The sequence below is a fragment of the Mobula hypostoma genome, chromosome 1, assembly GCF_963921235.1.
Source record: "Mobula hypostoma chromosome 1, sMobHyp1.1, whole genome shotgun sequence".
NCBI lineage: Eukaryota > Metazoa > Chordata > Chondrichthyes > Myliobatiformes > Myliobatidae > Mobula > Mobula hypostoma.
Genome location: NC_086097.1, coordinates 196,244,923 through 196,269,298, shown reverse-complemented (window position 1 = coordinate 196,269,298; position 24,376 = coordinate 196,244,923). Strand labels below are relative to the sequence as shown.

At 42.2% G+C, this 24,376-nt stretch overlaps 1 protein-coding gene across 3 annotated transcripts in view; it reads right to left on the bottom strand.

The window, feature by feature from the left end:
• abhd3 (abhydrolase domain containing 3, phospholipase) overlaps window positions 1-23,815 on the bottom strand; it is a 101,536-nt gene extending 77,721 nt beyond the window's left edge. For all 3 annotated transcript variants that reach the window (XM_063062599.1, XM_063062592.1, XM_063062626.1), the window contains exon 1: window positions 23,556-23,815. In XM_063062599.1, the coding sequence (XP_062918669.1) occupies window positions 23,556-23,717 (162 nt within the window). In that variant the 5' untranslated portion in view covers window positions 23,718-23,815. The remainder of the gene's footprint in view (window positions 1-23,555) is intronic.
• Window positions 23,816-24,376: the final 561 nt, after the last annotated feature.

Sequence of the window (24,376 nt, the reverse complement as noted above, 5' to 3'; positions counted from 1 at the left end):
CTGCCGGTATGCCTCCAGGACCAACTCATAAATCCTGAGGATGGCCTCTTTCACCACCTCATACTTCTGGGCATCTTCCGCAGACAAAGCGGAGTAAGCTTGTTGGGCTTTCCCTTTCAGTACACTCTGAAGTAAAACAGCCCACTTATCCCTCGGCCAGTCCTGACTTGCAGCAACTTTTTCGAAATGGAGAATGTACCGATCCACATCAGTATCGTCAAATGGGGGAACCAGCCTAACCTCCTGGGTCACCCGGAACCCTCCACCTTGGTTCGGCATGAGCCCCTGCTCTGCCCTTATCCTTAACTTCTCCAACTGAAAATTCCCTTTCCCTCTGTTTCTCCTCTCGCTGCAACTGTCTCTCTCTCTCTCTTTCTCTTCTCTCTCCAACTGTCTGTCCCTCTCTTTCTCTTCCCGCTCCAACTGCTGTACCTGGAACTCATGCTCGAGTCTCAGTTTTTCAAGCTGCACCTGTACCGCGTCTCTGGCAGGTTTTTCAATAGACACCACCTCCAGCTCGCCTTGGGGAAACACACCTTTAGATACATAGTGCTCTACGATAGCTCTGTGTATCTCCTCTGTCCTCATTGTCGACTTCCCCTTAGCAAGATTCAACCGTTTGGCCACAGCTACCAATTCCGATTTCCTGGCATCCTCTAATGCCTCCAAGGTCGGTGCCTTTATAAATTCCTCAGCCTCCATTTCTGCTGTTTGTCTTTTCTTTCTTTCGGGAATTTTGACCCAATCAATTTACTCCGTCCCAAATTTAGCGTTCAAAATCGCGGACGAGAACCCCACTTATGTTACATACCCCGTAACTGGGTTGCCAAACCAGCAGAAATGGATCACTCAGTTGGAGTCTGGATTACTAGAACTAAAGAAGTTTTATTAAAGAAACGAGCAACACAGTAATCGAAAGGATAATAAATGCAACAGTTCAGTAATGATAAACACACATGTACACCGAATTAAGATAACAGGATCAATCAAGCTCTATCGTTGTCTAGGGGTAAATGACCAATTTCAAAGTGACGTAAAGTTCAGTCCAATTTAGTTTAGTTTGCAGTAATCGTTGCCGTGGCGATGGACAATGTGGGGGAAGTGAGAGAGAACAAGAATGAATGATCATTTCAAAATGGCTTCCACACACAGACCTGCGATATTGCTCACAAGCAGCTTTCGGGCGAGTCCTTTGTGATGTCACCTGAGGTCACCGACTGTGACCCCTCCTCCAGATGCGGTCGATCCTCTGCAGTGAACCTGGCACCCAAGCAAGGGTGGACACACACCGGGTTCCCGCTGATCGTACCTTTCCACCCTGTGCGTCTAAGGCTTGGTTCCGCAACCAGCCTTCCAAACGACTCCCGCCGACTTGCGGGCGGGGGGGGGCACCGCTTCCAGGGTCTCGTTACCTCGTGGTGTCGTGTGTGTCCTGCCTTAGCGAACCTGTCCCTTTTTATCCCCCTGCTGGGGTATCGCCTGTCCATCACTTCAAGCAGTTCAGGGTTCAAAGGGGGAGCCGCTCTAGACAGCTCTCTCTGCCGTCCCTTCATTACACATCTCCAAATGCTGCTCCATTGTCTTCCTTATCTCTCTCTCTCTCTCCCGAAGACAGGTGGCAGACCAACTGCTGATCACACAGGCCAGCTAACATCTTATCTATGTGTATTCTTGTCACATCGCCTAGAGCTTGGATTCGCCTGGGGGGACTATGAAACAAGGCGAGTGGCTGAGCCCGGGCGACAGAAGCGAAGTGTCAAATGCGCAGGAGTTTTTGGCCGGAGGAGTTTGGTGCAATGTGAAAAAATTGACCCGACATACCAGTTGAACTTCCTGGTGTTGGAACAGACGGTGGTGGACCTGGGGATGGAAACCCAGGTTGTCAATCTGAATGAGACACAGGGGAGAGAGGGGATTTGCACCGCTGAACTGAGTGCTCAGAAATGCCGGCCGGAGACTGAGTGCTGCACTTGTGGGACGACCATTGCAGACTTGTAATTCACGCTCGTCAACGTGGAGAAGGAGCAACGGAATTCCGAGCCGACACTGCGGTCATGTACTGATGAATTAATCCAGCGAGAAGAAACAATGACCCACCTTCGAAGGGATCAGCAGAAACTCAAGACATCGATTCAGTAAAGATTGGAAGACTTACAAGTTAGGGAAGATCAAGGAAGTGTTCTGACTAAGGCCAACAGAAAACCGAGAGCCCAGGGAGGGGAGTTTGACTACACTCCCGAGGAGGTGACAAAATGGAGGACAAATCTCGGAAAAGGGAGGCGGACGCTTGAGAGGAACCTGAAGATGACTATTGCGAGTTTAAATGAAGTGGAAAAACTGAAAGTTGACCTGGAGGACGCCCTCAGGAAGAAACAACCGGAGGCTGAACATCCTTTAACTGCTGCTTTTCAGGTCAGGGTGGGAGAAGCTGGTGGGGTAACTGCGTCCCAGATTGAGATGGCCAAGAACCCTGAGTCAGAACTGCGGAGGTTGTGGCGAGAGTTGAAGGAGTCCCTGAAGAAGCTGACGTCTCAACTGCAGGAGGCTGAAGGGGTAGCCCCGGCTAAATGTTTCAGTTTGGAGAAACTTAAACAGCAGCTACCGATCGAGGGAATGAGGAAGAATACGGATTCGAAGGATGATGTGCTGCACATGTGGTACATGCTGCCTTTCGCTAACTTCCCCGTGATTGAGGAAGAGACCTTTGGCCCTTCTCCCACTGAGTCAGGTGTAGTGGGGAGGGCTAGCTGTGGGCAGTCTGAGTTGCGGCAGGATCAGGAAGGAAAAGAAGTGGGGCCCTGGACACGGGCCAGGGGGCTCCGAGCTGTAGTGGTGGCCTGAGTGTAAGCGGAGTTGGCAGGCAGGCCCGAGGTATCCCTAGTAGTGTCTGAGCCTTTTGGGTTTAGGTGAGGGGGTACGGAGGTCTCGGATAGTTAAGAAGCTCCCAGATAGATTGGCCTATGTAGTGCCCGTGGGACAGGCATAAGGTCCACTGTTTGGGGAGCACTGTCACTGTGTGTATCTGTGTATGTGTGTGTTGTGTGTCTGCAGGACTGGTTGGCGAGTTATTTAGAAGTCATGAGGGCATGACTTTATTTGGTGGGGGGAGAGTGTAAGGGGGTTTCGTCTTTTATGTTACTGTGGAGGCTAATTAAAATGGCTTCTTTGTTATGCTATAATCAGGAATGCTTCTTTGTTATGTTAAACGCTGAGAAAGCTTTGCGCTAGCAGCTTGTTGTGGGTTAAGGGGTGATAAGAGGATGTTATGAACCAATTGGGATAGTTGTTATGACTTTGGTGTATCTGGAAGATTTGTATGCATAGGGTTTTGAGGTGGAAGACGGGAGAGAGAGACAGATAATGGACCAGGTGCTGTGATGTCCGCTAACAGGGTTGGACCCCGAGGAGGGCGTTCGGCGAGGAGACGGATGCGGACTCGTGTGGAGCGTCTGGTCAACCACCGTTGTTGGTCCCAGGTGGCCGGTCGAGGTGGTCTGAGGGGTCGCAAGGTGAAGAAGAAGGTTCTTGAGCTCCAACTGTTTTGTGCACAAAGAGATTGAACTTTGATAAGTGTGGCGCCTTTTATTTTCCTTTTGTATTTTATTCTCTATTAATTAATTAGTTCCAGTAATATCTATCAACTGTAAATCACTTAATCGTATCTGGTGTATTGTCTGTCATTTGGGCGGGGTGGGGTACACCACACAGCATCTACACAAACTAATTACCCAGTTTGGCGGGGCCGAGGCTGTTTCCCTAGACAACAGCGAGCCGAGCGACCCTGAGGGTGGACAGGGAGGCTACATAAATAACCAGAGGATAAAGTTAGTGATAGGCCTTTCAGAGCAGATCTGGAAGTACTTCATCAATTCCCAAAATCCATTCCTAGATAGAATAGTGGGGATGGAAACCTTGCAATTATTTACAAACAGTGAGTATCTTTAGGAATTTTTAGGATTGAAGAAACACAATAATTGTAATAGCAACATGCACAATATTCTGGCTGAACTCAGCAGGTCAGGCAGCATCTATGGAAATAAATAAGCAGTTGACATTTCAGACCGAGATCCTTCATCAAGACAGCATTTTGGTATATGTTGTCATGAGAATGTGGGCAAAAAAAAAAGAGCAGAATTCAGGAAGAAATGAATGGAATAATCTTTAGTGCTGAAGGTAGAAGAATGAGAACAGAAGTCAAATATTGCTGTATAAATAGGAGAGGGAAGGTGGAGTAGGAGTGCCGGTAATCTAATGATAGCTATCAGTGGTGACATTGGAAAGTATTACACACACATTGAAGAATGGAACAAGGAGTGCCAAGGCATGAACACATAATTTCAACAACAGCAGATTATTAATCTTCCTCAACATTGACTACTAGACAACAAATGCAATATAATTAAATAGCTCAAGTTCAAGTTTAATTATCATTCAAACATACATGAATATAGCCAAATAGTTCCTCTGGGGCTAAGGTGTGAAATACATTATCAGCAGCACACAGCACATATAGCATGCCTTGCATAGCACACAGCACGCATGGCACTCACCACGTATAGCACACAGCACATATAGCACGCCTTACATAGCACACAGCACGCATGGCACTCACCACGTATAGCACACAGCACATATAGCACGCCTTACATAGCACACAGCACGCATGGCACTCACCACGTATAGCACACAGCACATATAGCACATAGCTCACAACATGCAGTACATATGTAGCACACAGCACGCATAGCACACGGCATACAGCACATATAGCACATAGCACTGTGTTGGTACACATTTCTGATCCCTCGATGAGGACTGGTGTTTTCCCTTGACTACACCTTTCTAAAGTCCACAATCAGTTCTTTCGTCTTACTGATGCTGAGTGCAAGTTTCTTGCTGCAACACCTCTCAACCTGCTGATCTATCTCATCCTGTATGCTTTCTTGTCACCATCTGAAATTCTGCTAACAATAGTTGTGTCATTAACAAATTTATAGATGGCATCTGTGCCGTGCCTAGCCACACAGTCAGAGGTGCAGAGAGAGTAGACCAGTGGGCTAAGCATGCATCCTTGAGACACGCCAGTGTTGATTATCAGCGAGGTGGGGATGGTATAGAATCAGCATTGCAGTGGAGAGGAAGGCACTATAATGGGTAGTCAAAACTGCTCAAGGGGAAAAAGCTATGTATTATCCATGCCAGGACCACTGGACTCAAAAACAGTTACCTTCTCTCAGCAGTAAGGCTGATCAACACTTCCACTCACTAGCCCATCCCATCACAGCCCCACTACTGCTACTTTATATTTTCCTCTCAAAGTCACGTTATGTATGGGAACCCTGTACCTAGCATCACTTTATGTACATGCTATCAATGTATGTATATAGGCTATGTATTTATATTTATATTTATCATGTTTTTAAAAAAAATTGTATTCTTTACCTTATTGTGTTTTTTTGCTCTATATCGGACCTGGGGTAATAATTATTTTGTTCTCCTTTACAACTATGTACTGGCAATGACATTAAACAATCTTGAATCTAATTGGCCTGGGAATCAATCAGGAACCACATGTTTTTCTCAATGCATCATAATACTATATAAGATCATGATTTAAGTACACAGGTGCAAAGGAACCAGCTCTGCTCGTTAACAGCTACAATATGTGAATTGGGGGATTAACATAACACATAAACACTTAAGCATTTCACAAGAATTTCTCTCTGCTGGTGGCAGCAAGAGTGGCATTTTGTATTAGTGCCTTTGATAGTAGGAGTACATCACATCTGTGAGTAATAGATTTCTCTGTGTAAACCTCCCTGATGTTACTTTGCAAATCTTTGCAAGTCCTGCTGCTCGAAGCATCAAAGCTTTGATTATGACTCTGGATAATGTTGGTGCAAAATCCTTATGCATGAAAAACAAGCATGTAGCTGAACAGGGGATTTGGACAACAGAAAGAAAAGTAATACTATGCCCAAGGAGGGAACTTTACAATTGTCAATCTTTGTTGTTTGACACTCTTTGTTTATGTATAGTTTTCCATAAATTCTATTGCATTTCTTTATTTTCTTGGAAATGCCAACAAGAAAATTAATTCAAGTACATATATGGTAACATATACAATAAATTTATTTTGACTTTGAATTGAAGCTGGCTGTGCAATTTGCTCCTTCTACAGTTCTATTTTTTTAAATTGGCAGTTTTGTGCCAAATTATTATTCTGACTGCCAATGTCCCAAGATGAACTATTATTGAATTGTTTTCTGGAATCATTTTCTTAAAATGCAGATGAATAGAGATTCCATTTGATATACATGTAGTGTAGTAGGAATAAAATCATTTGGACATGACAGTCAAAAACCAAACCTCAGTCTATTTACTTTTTCTGTATTTGTAAGTTTTTATTGTTACAACCTGCCTGTTTTATTCCTCCACTATTGTTTGGAACTTCAGAAACTAATTGGAAGAAAAACACGGTAGCTGGAGATACTTGTGTACTTTGTTTTTCTATAGTGAGGCACTCACATATAACATGATGGCATAATAATGTATGCCATTCACGAGCTTCTTACATATAACCGGTAATGAATCATGTAAGCAAAACAGAATATTTTTCCAATATTACTGAAATAATAAATGCACCACACTTCTCCCTCTTAGCTATAAACTTCCAACTCAAAATAGAAAGCATCTCTACTCAAATATGTAACGTATTGATCTCTAGTCATCTAATGTGTACAGTACACTATATAATGCAACTACTATATAAACATCCACAGCATAGACAATTTTAAATTGTCCCGTTCAGGCTTACGGATTTAATCGCTGTGGAGGGTTTCTTACTCTTCTGGGATAATGTTTTTCCTGACAAGGTGGAGGTGGACATTCTGCTTGGCTGGAGAGACTTGTGGCTGTGGAACAATCTCCGATTCTGGGTTCTCCTCTGTGGTGGTTGCAGGAGTTGACTGTGACTGCAAGAAGTGTTTTTGACAGCTCTGGCCACCTTACTTCCCTAACACTCGGCTCTGCTCTCCCTAACTTATCGATGTGTCATCTCCAGATGACATCAGACGCAATCTCCATTGTTTAGGAGAGTGGTCCAGTTCTGTCTTTAATCTTTCTAAGTACCCACTTTAAATTACCTCTGTTGTCCTTTGCCAGGACTGCTTGTTGAAGAGTGAAATACTGAACCTCCACTGAACCTCAATTTGTCTTAACTGCTTGTCCTGCATACTCCTTCTGAAGTTGAGTTTGAGGAGATCCAACCGTGAGTGTAAGGGATGACCCAGGAACAGCATTACTGCTGAATTGCTGGTTGTGGAGTGTGCTGCATTGCGATCTGCAAGGAAAAAATTGTGAACTTTTGACTCAGTGTCAGTGTAGTGTGTTCAGCTGACATTACTCACAGTGTGTTCTTTAGACTCTGGACAGACCTTTCCACAAAGCCATTTGTAGCTGGGTGATACGGTGCAGATGTAATACGTCTTATTCCATTCATTTTCTGGAATGACTGAAACAGTTCTGCAACAAACTGTGGTCAATTGTCGGTGACTAAGAGTTCTGGAACACCATTCCTTGAGAAGAGGTTTCTCAACACATCACTAGTGTACGAGACTGCAACGGAGGCTTTTGAGAATCTACTTTCAGTACTGAGTGATGGTGACCTTAAAATCACCACAAATACTGACGTCCCATCCTTCGTGACTACTGGGACCACTGGCATTACTCATAGGCTCTACTCAACCTTGAAAGGAATTGCTTCAGCCTCCATGCGATCTAGGTCTGGATGGTATAAGGAACCAGATGGGCTTTGTAGAACTTGGATGTGGCATTTTCACTTAACACTATTTTACCCTTGATATGTTTGAGTTTTCTAATGCCATTCTTGAACACTGTTGTGGCATCATCCAGTACCTTTCTTAATTTGCTTTCAGTTTGCTCTATTGCAGGGGGTGTAGCATGCAAACGGTGGATGGATCTCCAACCAAATTGGAGTTGTCTTTGCCCGTCACATCCCTACAATGTCAGTCCTCTTGTTTTTACCACGTAAAAACCCAGTGTGGCTTGTTGGTTGTTGTATTTCACTGTTATAAATATCAGTCCCACAGGAATTATATTTTCTCAAACATAAGTTCTTAGTTGGATATTTGCAGGCTTCAGTATCTTTGAATTGCTATTTGAACTCATTTTGTGGAATGACTGAAACAGCTGAGCCGGTGTCCAATTCCATTGTAATTAATTTGATGTTCACATCTGGTGTAAGCCACATTACTTGTGGGTTGTTAGTTTTCACATTGTAAATCTCAAAGTACTCAGTCCTGTCTCTCTCATCATTATTAGATTTTTTATCAATAGCACATGGATTAATGCTCTTTTTGAAACTGCAACTTGGCCTTTTATCTTTTTCTCTTCTCTGTGCAGACCATTTATTTTTGTCTGCCCAACATGTTCTTTGTATGTGTCCTACTTTGTGTCATTTTCTGGAAGTTTTGCTTTTAAACCTGCATTGCTCTGATGTATGTGAGCCGCTGCCACAATGGTAAGACAATTTCTTTTGGCCAGGTAGGTTTCCGTTTGGATATTGCAATCTTGTTTATGTTCACTTTCATTCCTGACTGCGCTTAATTGCATCTCTGTCTGGTTGGAGAAGTCAGACTTCTGCTTTACCACCTATTAGACTCAGTAACACTGGCACTCTCTTTTCATTGGCTATTTCATTTGCTTCAAAATATTGCTCAATTTGTTGAGTATACATCATCCAGTTATCTGTTGTGCAATCAAATGCATCTATTTTGTTGATGTAGCCAGGCATTTCTGCTTTTAAAAAAAATATTTTTATTATCACCTGGTACTCACTGCTTATGAACCCTTAAATTTCATCCATTTTCTGCCTTTACTTTAACTTGAATATCTCTCTCCCTTTTCAAAGAGAAAAATAGTGATGCAATTTTTAAAGATCTCTTCTCTTCTAAAGAAAATATGCTGTGCTTCAGCAGTAGCTATTCATCTCAGGTTATTTGTGGCCATTGTTGGGAGTAGGCCAGTGGTGAGAATAAGAATGTCAGGCTTTGGCTCAAAGGAGTCCTGAACTCAAAAGAAGCATTGGCTCCGGGTAAGCTTCCATTACTCCTTTCTTCTTGCTCTACCTAGTGTAGTAAATGGCTGCTGTGTGTTCTTCATGCCAGAGGTTGGAGTCCTGGGAGACCCAGAGTCTCCCAGGGAACTACATCTGTGTGGTGCATCTGGCGGCATCTCCTTGAAGACCTTGTTAGGAATCTGGAACAGCAGCTGGATGACCTTCGGCTTGTACGGAAGAGTGAGGAGATAATCGATCAGAGTTACAGGGAAGTAGTCACCCTGAAGTTGCAGGAGGCGAGTAGCTGGGTGACTGTCAAGAGGAATGGAACTGTGAATAGGCAGTTAGTGCAGAGCACCCCGGTTGTCAATCCCTTCAAAAATAAGTAGAACACTTTGGATACTGTTGTGAGGGAGCATCTTTCAGGGGAATGCCATGGAGACAGGGTCACTGGCGCTGAGCATAGGTCTATGGTGCAGAAGGGAAGGAGAGAGGAGTGGGGAGCGGTGGTGATAGGGGACCAGGGGAACAGAAAGGAGATTCTGTGGATGTGAACAGGACACCTGGATGGTATGTTGCCTCCTAGGTGCCAGGGTCAGGGACATCTCGGATCACAATCACAGCATTTTGGACAGGGAGGGAGACCAGCCAGATATTTGGTACATATTGGTACCAATGACATAGGAAGGAAAAGCGAAGAGGTTCTGAAAAGAGAATTTTGAGAACTAGGTAGAAAGCTGAGAAGCAGAACCTCCCGTGAGGGTAGAAACAGGATGGTTTGGCAAATTAATGTGTGGCTGAGAAACTGGTGAGGGGGCAGGGCTTCAGGTTCTTGGATCAGTGGGATCTCTTCTATGGAAGGTATGACCTATTTAAAAGTGACATGTTGTACCTGAACCTGAGGGGAGCCAATGTTCTCGTGGCCAGGTTTTGTAGAGCTGTTGGGGAGGGTTTAAACTAATTTGGCAGGGAGGGGGTGGGAACCAGAATGAAGGGACTCAGGATAGAACAGATGGTAAAAAAGCAAAGATAGCATGCTGTAAGACTGACAGGAAGGGCAGGCAGATGATAGGACATAATTGCAGCCAGCAGGGTGAATACCAGTACATTAGGGAAGCAGAATCAAAAAGGGTAGCAAATGAAGCACTCAAAGTGTTATATCTCAATGCAGAGTATAAAAAATGAGGTGGATGAACTTGCACTTCTACAGATTTTCGAGTATGATGTTGTGGCCATCGTTAAATTGTGGTTGAAGGATGGTTGAAGGTGAGAGCTAAATGTCCCAGATTACACTTTGTTTTGGAGGGAGAGGAAGGTCAGCAGATGGGGTAACTAAAGAATAGGATCAAAGCAGTAGAACGATCGAAAGATGTTGAATCCTTGTTGGTTGAGTTAAGAGACTGCAAGGGTAAAAGGACCCTGGTGACATGCCTCCCAACAGTAGATGGGATATGGACCACAGATTACAAAAGGAAATAGAAAAGGTGTGTCAAAGGGGCAATGTCATGATAGTCATGGGAAATTTCAACATGCAGGTCGATTGGGAAAATCAGGCACTGGCCTGGGCTAGCACCAGTGGCATCAGCAGTTGGTCTGCCACCTGTCCTCAGGGGAGGGAGAGATAAGGAACACAATGAAGCAGCATTTGGAGATGTTAATGAAGGAGCCATCAGTCTGGGTATTGTCAAGATCGGCTCCCCCTTTGAACCCTGAACTGTTTGAAGTGATGGACAGGCGATACGCCAGCAGGGGGATAAAAAGGGACAGGTTCGCTAAGGCAAAACACACACGACACCACGAGGTAACGAGACCCTGGAAGCAGTGCCCCCCCTCAAGTCGGCGGGAGTCGTTTGGAAGGCTGGTTGCAGAACCAAGCCATAGACGCACAGGGTGGAAAGGTACGATCAGTGGGAACCCGGTGTGTGTCCACCCTTGCTTGGGTGCCAGGTTCACTGCAGAGGATCGACCGCATCTGGAGGAGGGGTCACAGTCGGTGACCTCAGGTGACATCACAAAGGACTCGCCCGAAAGCTGCTTGTGAGCAATATCGCAGGTCTGTGTGTGGAAGCCGTTTTGAATGATTATTCGTTCTTGTTTTCTCTCTCTCCTTCCCCCACATTGTCCATCGCCACGGCAACGATTACTGCAAACTAAACTAAATTGGACTGAACTTTACGTCACTTTGAAATTGGTCATTTACCCCTAGACAACGATAGAGCTTGATTGATCCTGTTATCTTAATTTGGTGTACATGTGTGTTTATCATTGCTGAACTGTTGCATTTATTATCCTTTCGATTACTGTGTTGCTTGTGTCTTTAATAAAACTTTCTTAGTTCTAGTAATCCAGACTCCAACTGAGTGATCCATTTCTGCTGGTTTGGCAACCCAGTTACGGGGTACGTAACAGGAAGATGTTGAATCCTTGTTGGTTGATTTAAGAGACTGCAGGGGTAAAAGGACCCTGGTGACATGCCTCCCAATAGTAGATGGGATATGGACCACAGATTACAAAAGGAAATAGAAAAGGTGTGTCAAAGGGGCAATGTCATGATAGTCATGGGAAATTTCAACATGCAGGTCGATTGGGAAAATCAGGTTGGAAATGGATCCCAACAGAGTTAGTTTGTTGAATGCCTACGAGATGGCTTTTTAGAGCAGTTTGTTGTTGAGCCTACATGGATCCGCTATACTGGAATGGGCGTTATATATGAACCGGAGATAATTAGGGAGCTTAAGGTAAAAGAAAGCTTAGGAGGCAGTGGTCACAATATCACTGAGTTCAACTTGAAATTTGATAGGGACAAAGTAAAGTCTGACATAGCAGTATTTCAGTGGAGTAAAGGAAATTACAGGGGTATGAGAGAGGAGTTGGCCAAAGTAAATTGGAAGGAGATGCTGGTAGGGATGACAACAGAGCAGCAATGGCATGAGTTTCTAGGAAGAATGAGGAACGTGCAGGATAGATGTATTCCAAAGACAAAGAATTACTCAAATGGCAAAATAGTACAATTGTGGCCGGCAAGGGAAGTCAATCTAATGTAAAAGCAAAAGAGAGATCATACAACAAAGCAAAAATTAGTGGAAAGACAAGATTGGGAAGCTTTTAAAACCCTATGGAGAGCAATTAAAAGAATCACTAGGAGGGAAAAGATGAAATATAAAAGCAAGCTAAGCTAGCAAACAATATCAAAGTGGATCGTTAAAGCTTTTTCAAGTATATAAAAGATAAAAGAAAAATGACAGTGGATAAAGACTGCTAGAAAATGAGGCTGGAGAAATAATAACGGGAACCAAGGATGAACTAAATAAGTATTTTGCATCAGTCTTTATGGTGGAAGACACTAGCAGTGTGCCAGCTGTTGAAGGGTGTGAAGGAAGAGAAGTGGGCGCAGTTACTATTACAAAGAAGAACATGCTCAAAAGCTGAAAGACCTAAGGGTGCACAAGTCATCCAGACCAAATGAACTGCACGCTAGAGTTCTGAAAGAAGTAGTGATAGAGATTTTGGAGGCAGTAGTAATGATCTTTCAAAAAAATCATTGGACTCTGGAATGGTGTCAGAGGACTGGAAAATTGCTAATGTCACTCCTCTCTTTAAGAAAGGAGGAAGGCAGCTGAAAGGAAATTATAGACCAGTTAGCCTGACCTCAGTGGTTGGGAAGATGTTGGAGTCAATTGTTAAGGATGAGATTATGGAGTACTTGATAGGAAAAGATCAGCATGGTTTCCTTAAGGGAAAATCTTGCCTAACGAATCTGTTGGAATTCTTTGAGGAGATTACAAGTAGGATACATAAAAGGGATGCAGTGGATGTTGTATATTTGGACTTGAAGAAGGTATTTGACAAGGTGCCACACATGAAGCTGCTTATTAAGTTAAGAGCCCATGGCATTACAGGAAAGTTACTAACATGGTTAGAGCAATGGCTGATTGGTAGGATGCAGCGAGTGGGAATAAAAGGATCCTTTTCTGGTTAGCTGCCAGTGACTAGTGGTGTTCTGGAGGGGTCGGTGCTGGGACCACATCGTTTAATGCTGTATATAAATGACTTAGATGATGAAATAGATGGCTTGTTCCCAAGTTTGCAGATGATACGAAGATAGGTGGAGGGGCAGGCAGTGTTGAGGAAGTAGGTAGGGTACAGAAGGACTTAGATTGATTAGGGGAATGTGCAAGAGGGTGGCAAATGTAATACAATGTTGGAAAATGCATGGTCATGCACTTTGGTAGTAGAAATAAATGTGCAGATTATTTCTAAATAGGGAGAAAATCCAAAAACCTGAAATGCAAGGGGACTTGGGAGTCCTTGGGCAGAACATGCTAAAGTTTAACTTGCAGGTGGTGAGGAAGGCAAAGGCAAAGTTTGCATTCATTTCAAGAGGTCCAGAATACAAGAGCAGGGATGTGATGCTGAGGCTTTATAATGCACTGGTGAGGCCTCACCTTGAGTATTATGAACAGTTTTGGGCTCCTCATCTCAGAAAAGATGTGCTGGCATTGGAGAGGGTTCAGAGGAGGTTCACGAAGATGATTCCAGGAAACAAAGGGTTATCATACAAGGAACGTTTGATGGCTGTGGCTCTGTACTTGGTAGAATTTTGAAGATGAGGTGGGGGGGAGGTATCTTATTGAAACCTTTCAAATGTTGGAAGGCCTAGACAGAGTAGATGTGGAAAGGACGTTTCCCATGTTGGGGGATCCTAGGACAAGGGGGCACAGCCTCAGGATAGATGGGCATCTATTTAAAACAGAGATGCGGAGAAATTCCTTTAGCCTGAGGGTGGTGAATTTGTGGGTCATTCTGGATTGGACACTGCATCAAAGATTACGGGGAGAGGCTGGGGAGTGGGGCTGAGGAAGGATAAAAATCAGTCATGATTGAATGGTGGAGCAGACTCAATGGGCCAAATGGTCTACTTTCTGCTCCTATGTCTTAAGGTCTAAAGCTAAATGAAAGAAAAACACAGGAGCTGGGGATACTCGTGTACTTAGTACTTCTTTAGTGAGGTGCTCACATATGACGTATGCCATTCACATACTTCTTACATTGACCCTGTAATTAATTATGTAACTAACCAAAGAATGCTCAATAAAACAATATTATTCAAATATTACTGAAATATTCAATGCACTACACCCACCCCCAGTGTTTTTGCCTTGCAATGGAAAGGACTGTTTCTTCGTAGTACTGAATGCAGTACGTAGTTCCGTGTTGATTCAGTGAAAGAATGCTCTACTACAATTTCTCCTATATTATGGAACTACATTTTCTTTACAAGTTCATTATTGCTATCTGGTTTATACTGCATGTGTTTTCTTTCTGAGATTCACTTCAATCAGTCAGTTAATTATGCTACTAGTACAAGTTTAATAGGATTGCTTCAAGTATTAAAAGAAAATGCAGGAAGTTGTCAATAATTCAGCCAGTGAAGACACAAAGATAAATTTACCAAGTGAGTGCTGACTGCGCAGAGCCTTGTGCACCAGGAGGACAGTTTGTGATATTTCACTCTGTTGAAATGAAAAGTCAGCAGATTGTAGGCTACGCAATCAAGGTTATATATGTATGTTCCCAGCTGGTGTATTTAAAAGCCTATTCTCTGCTGTACCTCCCTAGGATTCTATGATCTTACAGGATAGGGAGGTGGATGGATGACACACTGGAGCAATAGGCAGAAAGAGACATGCAAGTGTTAAAAACTGAGGATATTTGACAGAGAAAAGCTTTCTAAAATCATTTCAAAAGTACCTGGAACTTGAACTTTATGTATCCTTTTTTGATAGTGCCTAAAAATTCTGACCAATGAACATCAGATGTAGCAAGAATCATAGTAACCTGCATTCCAGTTTATCTGCTATGAGGATGTCCAAAATGAAATGATTAATTATTTCAAATGTGTTGTCATCTCACTGAAGAGCTTGCCAATAGGTGACAAAGTTGGAATATTACTGTAGGCATACATCTGAAATATCTCAAGAGGACTAGAATATTAAATCAAGGATGTAATGCAGAGACTTTATAAGGCACTGGTGAGGCCTTGCTTGGAATATTATGAGCAGTTTTGGGTTGCCTCTCTATGAAAGGATGTGCTGACACTGGAGAGGGTTCAAAGGATGTTTATGAAAATAATTCTGGGAATGAAAGGCTTATCATATGAGGTGTGCTTGATGGCTCTAGGCCTGTACTTGCTGGAATTTAGAAGAATGAGAGGGGATCTCATTGAAACCTATCAAATGTTGAAAGGCCTAGACACAGTGAATGTGAGAGGATGTTTCTTATAGTGGGGTTATGTAAGACCAGAGAGCAAAACCTCAGGATAGAGGGACATCCATTTAGAACGGAGATGAGGAGGAATTTCTTTTGCCAAAGGTGTGGGGGATGGGAGTTGAATCTGTGGAATTCATTTCCACAGGCGGCTGTGGATGACAGGTCTTTGGGTGCATTTTAGGCAGAGTTTCATAGATTCTTCGTAAGTCTGGGCATGAAAGGTTACAGGGAGAAGGCAGGAGAATGGGGTTGAGAGAAAATTGGATCAGGCATGATCAAATGGCAGAGCAGGCCCAATGGGCCGAATTGCCTAATTCTGTTCATATCTTATGGTCTTATCTCCTGCCTAGTGGTTCTAAAATAAAATATTAACTAAGTTATTCTTAAGTTTGGTTTTCCATTTTTGTAGATAAGCTAACCCATAAAACTGCTCTAGTTCATTTTTTTTTAACTAGTCTTGTGGAATATAAGATAACATCCACATGTTCAATGCCCTTTGAACCTCACTAAACCATTTTAAGCCACAATTGCTGAATGCCCTTTGGTATCTGAATGATTTCATAATAATTGCATCATTGTATCACATCTGGTTACTTATTCGCTCATGAACCTGAGGAAAACGCTACTATCTTGCTAAGTTTTATATTGGAGGGGAAAAAAAATCTAAGTTTTCTTCCATTAATAATTGATTTCAAAACTCTGGTCTTTTTATGTTATATCAAAGCTTATTCAAAAGTGTATTTTCTACCACTGTAAACATTTGAATAATTTTGAGCAGTTGGTTTCACTTGGAGTGACAATATAGTTGTCAGTGCTTCACAGAAAGAGGAAATCTATAACTTCAGTATTGTATTCACTCCCATAATTGAAGTCTACCATCAATTCCTTGTTTTTACTGATGTTGAGTGCAGAGTTGTTGCAACACCATTCAACAAGCCAATCTGTCTCACAGTACACTCCTGTATACCTGCTCGTCTCCATCTGAGACTATGATGACAGCAATTGTGTCATTGGAGAATTTATAGATACCACAGAAGTGGCAGGAAACAATGATATAAACAGAGAAATTCTAGCCATCATCTCCTGAAATTCAGTGGCTTACTGTCACTGAATCTCCCACTATCAATATGTTGGAGTTTACCATTGACTGGAAACTGAACTGGAGTCGCCTTATACACAAGGTGGTTACTGAGAGCAGGTCAAAAGCTCGCCGTTCTGTGATGAGTATCTCACCTCTTCCCCCCAATGCCTGTCCTCCATCCACAATATATGGTTCAGGAGTACGATGGATACACCCCACTTGCATGGATGAGTGCAGCTTCAACAATATTCAAGAAGCTTGACACCATACTGAACATAGCAATCTTGTGAAAGGCACCCCTTCACCCACCCAACACCATTTACTCACTCCATCACTAATACAGAGTAGCAGAGATTTGTATCATCTACAGGATGCACTGTAGCTTCTCACCAAGACTTCTCAGACAGCACCTTCCAAACCCATGACCCTAACCAGTTAGCAGGACAAAAGCTGCAAAAATTCACATCACCTTCTGAAAGTTGCCCTCCAAGCCTCACCTATTCTGCCTTGGAAGTAAATTAACACCCTTCACCATCGCTGTGTCAAAATCCTGAAACTAACCCCTCCATCCCCAAACAGCATCGTGGGTATACCCAAACAAAAAGAACTAAAGTGGTTCATGAAGGAAGCTCACCACCAGCTTCTCAATAGCAATTAAGATTGGCAATTAAACATTGGTTCAGCCTGCAAAACCCACAAAAATGAACACTCTGCATTATTGCTCCTACAAAAAGCAGTGATGATGATGATGATGATGATGACAATTAATTGGCACTGGTGACCTTGGTTGAGGAATCAACTTTGTTAACATCCCTGCTCTTCTGCAAAATTGCACAGTAGAATCTTTTGCACTATGGAAAATCAGAGAGAGCGAAAGGAGTCTCAGATAAACATCTCAACTGGAAAGTGGTAACCTTGACAGTGTAGCACCTTCTGAATAGCAAACTGAAGCTGTTTTTTTCATTTGTGTCACATTTCTGCACAAAACTTACGTGGTACAATAGGGCATGCTGGAAGCAGCATCAGGCATACTGAAAGTGGTGAGGTGCCAGGCTGTTGATACTGCAGCTCAGGACAACATACATGATTGGCAGTAAAATGTAAATGCTAATTTTTTCCGTTGCCCCAGATCCGGCCGAAGCTCTGCAGTTCTTCCATGTCTAGTCATAAATTGTGGGTGAGAATGAAACATATAACAGGGAGAAGAGGATCCAAAAACAACCCCATCATTCATAATGGCAGAGCGAGCGAGTGAGTGAGTGAGTGAGTGACAGAAACAAGACGCAAGAATATGCAACTATTTTGGCTCCATTCAGAGATCCCCACCATCAAAACAGAAATCAGTCTTCAGCCAGGATGATTCTTTCAATATGATATTAAAAGATGCAGACAACATTGATTAGAGTAAACAAAGGTGATGAAACTAGTCAACGTCTGAGCTGCTATGCTGAAGAACTGTGCCCTAGATTCCAATTAAACCTCCGGTCATGATATTACAATGTCAGATAGATACCAGTGAGGTAAATGCAATGTGGAGAAGTGGTCAGGCATGAAGTGTTCTTGAAAAGCCAGGACAAACCCAATCTGGCTAATTACTGCTCAATCAGAACACTGTCAATCATTATCAAAGTGGTAGACATTATTTTCTACGGACTTGGTCTGAATAAAGAACAGAATTCATGAGGAGGGAAATGCTGCTCTTGAAATCAAGACCATAACAGCATAAGACATAGGAGTAGAATTAGGCCATTTGGCCTATCAAGTCTCTCTGCCATTCCATCTTGGCTGATTTATTATCCTTCATAAGCCCATTCTCCTGCCTTCTTCTTGTAACCTTTGACACTCTTACTAATCAAGAACCTATCAACCTCTGCTTTAAATATGACTTGGACAAAGACCCAATAACTTGGACAAAGACATTCCTAATCATCTCTATTCTAAAGGGATGTCCTTCTATTCTGAGTCTGTGCCCTCTGGTTTTGGATACCACCCTCCCCATAGGAAACATCCTCTCCCTGTGCACTGTATCTAGGTCTTTCAATATTCAATAGGTTTCAGTTAGAACCCTCCTCATTCCTCTAAACCAATGAACATAAACCCAGGGCTATCAACCACTCATCCCATATTAACCCTTTCATTCCCAGGATTATTCTTGTAAACCACTTCTGGACCCTCTCCAATGTCAGCACATTCTTTCTTAGACAAAGGCTTAAAACTTCAAACAAAACTCCAAGTATGGCCTGACCAAGGCCTTATAAAGCCTCAGCGTAATATCCTTGCTTTTATAGTATATATTGGCATCAGTAGGGACATAGCAGGCATCATCTCTAGGATTCAATCATCCTTAGGGCTATGTCCTGGACTGAGCCATTTTCAGCAGATTCATTAATGATCCTCCTTCATCATAAAGTCAGAAATGGACATATTTGCAGATATTCAATTCCAGTCCTTCATCAAATGAAGCAGTCCACGCCTGCATCGAAAAAGACTCAGACAATGTCCAGGCATGAGCTGATATGTGACAAGTGCTGGACAATAAGTCTTGCATTTGACATTCAATGGCCTTGTTATCACAAAGTCTCCAATCATCAATATCCTGGGGTCACCATTGATTAGAAACTACTTAGGAACATACATGTTTATCATAGTTACACCAGGAGGTCAGAGGCTGGGAATCACTCTCATTTCCTGTCATCCTAAGCCCTTTCCATTTACAAGGGAGAATATGGGAATAATCTAGGCTTGCAGCTAGCAACTCTCAAAAGGCTCAATACTCTCCAAGATAAAGCGCCAGTACCCCACCAGCTACCATAGATATTCATTCCCTCCATCACCAGTAGACAAAGATTCACACCAAGATCCCAAAAAACATTTAAAAAAATTAATGCTGCAAAATACAAGTCACTGGCCATCTCCAATAGTGAGAATCTAATCACCTTCAGTCAACATTCTGTGGTATTACCATTTCTGAATCCCTATTATCGTTATTGATCAGAAACTCAACACAAATACCATGGGTACAAGATCAGGTCAGATGCTAGTTATTCTGCTAGTGATTCAACCCCTGACATCCCAGTTCCTCTCCATAATCTACAAGACCCAAAGTCAGGAGCGTCATAGAATACTCTCTAATTGCTGCAACAACTCTCAGGAAGTTCCATGAATTTGAACAGGCAGGAAAAAGCATCCTGATTAATAGATACCCCGTCACCCACCATAAATATTCATTCCCTCCAACACTGACAAATAAAAGCTGCAATATGTGTGGTTTACAGAGTATATTGCAGTCACAAACCCTGTGGCTTATGTTGTGATTGTGATCTGAGTTACTTGGGAGACACAGAAGCTGGTGATATACAAGTCCTCATTTATCACAACAAGCAGGCATTGTCCTGGGGACCCTCTTGGTAGAGTGACCCAAACTCAAAGTACATTATATTTTATATCCTTAAGATCAAAGGTCACCATTTATCATTGTAGTAACTACAGCAGTTTCAGTAGTTACAATGATATACACCCACTCATCATCAACGAGTCTACTGTTAGTACTGTTTCAACTTCCTTGTTCCTGGGTGTCATTATTTTACAGGACCTCATGTGGGAGAACTATATCCCTTCCAATAACAAACAGGCTCGGCAGAGGATGTGATTCCTGTGGTAGTCGGTAAAATTCCACCTTCCCCCGAACATACTGGTAGAATTCTACGCGGCCATAAAAGAAAACATTCGCACATCAGCCATTACTGTCTGGTTTAGTAGCATCCTCTCACAGCATATGAAAATTACAGCAAACTGTTAAATCAGTAGAAAAAGTTATTGGCTGCAGTCTACCATCACTGCAAGACCTGTACATGCCCAGGTCAGGAAAATTCATTGCGGACACTAGCCACCCTGCAAAATGCCTTTTCTAAAAGCTCCCTCCTGGAAAACACTATAGGGCTATGAAAACGAAAACTTCATACAGCCTTAAAAGTTTCTTCCCTCAGTCAGTTAATCTGACCAATCATCCTTGTTAGCTACCCAAACCCCCTCTATCTACTAGCACGTTGACTGCATTTAAAACACCTTAAACTATTTTTTATACTGCTGTTTACATTGTCTGTGTTCATCACATTTTATTCCCGATCCATTCTTTAACATGTAACTTACTTTTATATATTTTTTATTCTTTATAATTGTTGAATGTTATTTTTTGTTGCATGTCATGCCAACACACCACAACAAATTCCTAATGCATATAAATATGTAGAGTGAATCAAGTTGATCGTTTACTTTAGTGGTCAGTGTTGCTATCTCTAAATGTTCAAACACCTTTGCTGGAACAAAGGAATTCATACACATAGTCTAAAAGCTTTGGGGAACAGATATGTCAAACACCCTAAGTTAATGCTGAGAGGCCTGAATCTATGAGTGCACAAATATCCCAACAATTGATTGATCAAATATGCCCATGACCATATTCGATGTACTCAGTGACAAACTCAGTCTGGTCTGCAAGATTCCTTGAACCCAGTCACAATAACAGCCCCTGGATGCCTGGTTTGATGCAGGCCAATTAACATAACCCCATTGTCTTACGTTTGGCTGATGCAGATGGGAACATATGGTGTCATGGTCATTTCACTTTGCAAAACGTAGCTTGAGCAGTAGCCTGTGCTCCATAGACAGTGGTATTTGTAAATTATAGCTTGCAATTTATATCAAGAACTTCAAATTGGTTCTTTCTTGAATTAATATCCGCTATATTCACATAATTTTATAATTCCAGAATAATCCCTTATAGCCTGTACTACTAAGAAGGACAGGCTCATCTTAAGGGAAACCACCACCTGCAGATTCTTCTTCTAGTTGTACATTATCCTGATTTGAATGTATATCACCAGGCTATTATTGTCACAGCTCCATATGTATTTTTCTCAGCAGCAATGCAGCTTCAACAGATGGACTACAGCAGTCTTCACAAGGGTATTTAGGACTGGTCAGTAAATATTGGCCTTCCTAAATTCCAAAAAATGAATAAATAAATTCTATGATGTCAAAAGTTTAAAAACGCAAACACAAGGAAATCTGCAGATAATAGCATGAAATATTCCGTCTGGGTAGCCTCCAACCTGATGGCATGAAAGGATGAAGCCACATTCAGCTTGGAGGAACAACACCTTATATTCCGTCTGGGTAGCCTCCAACCTGATGGCATGAACATTGACTTCTCAAACTTCCGCTAATGCCCCACGTCCCCCTCGTACCCCAACCGTTACTTATTTATATACACACATTCTTTTTCTCTCTTTTTTTTCTCCCTCTGTACCCCTCACTATATCCCTTGCCCATCCTCTGGTTTCCCCCCCCCCTTTTCTTTCTCCCTAGGCCTCCTGTCCCATGATCCTCTCATATCCCTTTTGCCAATCAACTGTCCAGCTTTTGGCTCCATCCCTACCCTTCCTGTCTTCTTCTATCATTTCGGATCTCCCCCTTCCCATTCCCACTTTCAAATCTCTTGCTAGCTCTTCTTTCGGTTGGTCCTGACGAAGGGTCTCAGTCCGAAACGTCGACTGTACCTCTTCCTAAAGATGCTGCCTGGCCTGCTGCATTCACCAACAACTTTTATGTGCGTTGCCATGTCAAAAGTTAATTCTTTTGCTTTTTTTTTTGGTTTAAATACCTGTTTTCTAAATCTGTGCTTTTCTAAGCAAAACTCCCTGCTAGGGAACAAAGCTGGAAAATTAGACAGAGTGGTCCTGTTTCCACCCACATTCCAAAGGTGCATAGTTAGTATTGTGAAATGTGGGTGTGCTACATTAGAGCCAGAAGTGTGGCCACACATGTGGGCGATCCAGCACAATCCTCGCTGATGTAATTTGATGCAAACAATGCATTTTGCTGCGACATACACAAAATGCAGAGGAACTCAGCAGGTCAGGTAGCATCCATGAAAATGCAGTTCGCTGTGTGATTTGACGTACATGTGACAAATAAAGCTAATTTTTCTTTCTTTCTTTCTTCCTTCCAGTATGGTATCATAGAAACCATTGAGCAACTACACACTAAACCAGCTGTGAAAGGAAGTCAATGTGGATTGTGTTTTGTATTTTGAAGATAAGGACTAATCAATTCTCTAAGTTTAATTTCTGGTTACACATTGTGGTTATTTATATTGAATTGGAATAAATTGCTCAACATGAAAATCACAGTTATTGGTGCTTTGCCCTCCTACACTTCTTCACGTGAGCTCTAATGAATTTATAAGCTTTAAGAGTAATTAATATGGTAGAATTTCTGCTAAACATTTTCCGGCACATGAAGAAGACTTGAACTAGCAGTAAAACAGACAGCAGTGATCATCTCTCTACATACATGTACTTTTCAGTTATAAAAGTCAAAGAGAGATATCACTGAACAAATTTGCTCAAAACTTGTGTCATTTGTTTAACTGCCCCAGTTCTAACCTTCCCTATGAGTCAGACTAGAGTTTTGCACGCAGAGCAGGAAATTCCTGAGATTAAGCTGGTTAGAACTTCTATCAAATGGCAAAGGTGCCAGTTTAATTGATTTGAAGCAGGTCATGATTTTAGAAAATTTAGTTAAATTTATACTAATAGTTAAAGAGATGAAAAATGATGGAGAACAAAGGAATAGACATAATTATTGAGAGAATGAGACAGGATGAGTACAAGAAGAGATGAGACCGGACTGGCTGGCCCTGGATTCATGCCAAGCATAGGCGAGGGAACAGCGGAGTGAAATGGAGAGTATAATACCCAGGGAAAAATAGAGCATGAGAGGAGATGACTGACCTTAATACAGCTACCTGTTATGCAGGTATATCTGAAAGTGACAAATCTGAGCTGAAGCAGAGGTGGAAATGTGAGTGGAGATTTTCAAATAAGCAGATTTTTTACAGTAAGACCTATGTCTGCAGTTGAAAATTAATCACTTAATCACATTCCATACAGGGATTGATTTAGCAGCAACTCTTCCTGGCAAAGTAACAAACACAGCTTACAATATGGTTAATAGAAAAAAACGAGGAGCATTAAATGATTTGCTGCACCATTCTTTGTCTTTGAGGACATTACAGCAAGCAGATTTTATATATGGATTAAAATCAATAAACCACTTTCTTACCTTTGCAACTGTGCTCAGGTAATAACAGACATAAGCAGCACCGATTCCCAAAAAAAGAGACAAACCTATCCCTGAACTTGACAGATTGATTTTGACCTGATTTTCTAAATACACAGTCAGATCTCTGGTAAGTGAGTTCTCATTCCATGTCACCTCAATCATTGCTTAACAACTGGAATAGAATGAGGTCCAGCTACTTGCACTTCACATCAGAGCATAAGAGATTGTAAAACCAGGTTCTTGTGTCCTTCAGCCCAACCCTCACTCACTAGCACAATCCTCTTTGCCTGCTATTTATAGATTTTAGGCTTTGCTCAGGCCTTTAAATGCCACCTGCTGGAGAAATAATATCATAATAACTTTTCAGCATTTCACAATGCTGCCGTTGCATTAATGTGCTTATTTTATTGTCAGGCAATGACACCTTTTGCATTTTTACAGATGATGGAGTTGTTGCTCATTAAATTCAGAGAGGAACAGATAAAATATGGGCTGCAATTTCCAGAAAAGCGGAGACGCCTTTTAGGACAAAAGCAGGTTGTGCATCCAATGCTATTTAGTCAGCCATTCTGAAAAGAGCCTTGGAGCAATCTTCCTTTCAATGTAGCTTATCTTCAAGGGTGGAGAAAATGTTGAGGCTCAGACTGAGAACTGATGATGGAGGAGGCATCACTAATGATTCTTATCATTATGTTACACTGTTCACAATTTTTTTTATTTGAGGGTGATTTTTTTTTTGTCCATCTTGGACCAAAATCTATGCCTTTTTAAACATTGTTACATCTGTGCACTTTTCCTGTATATAAATCTTTATTTTTGAT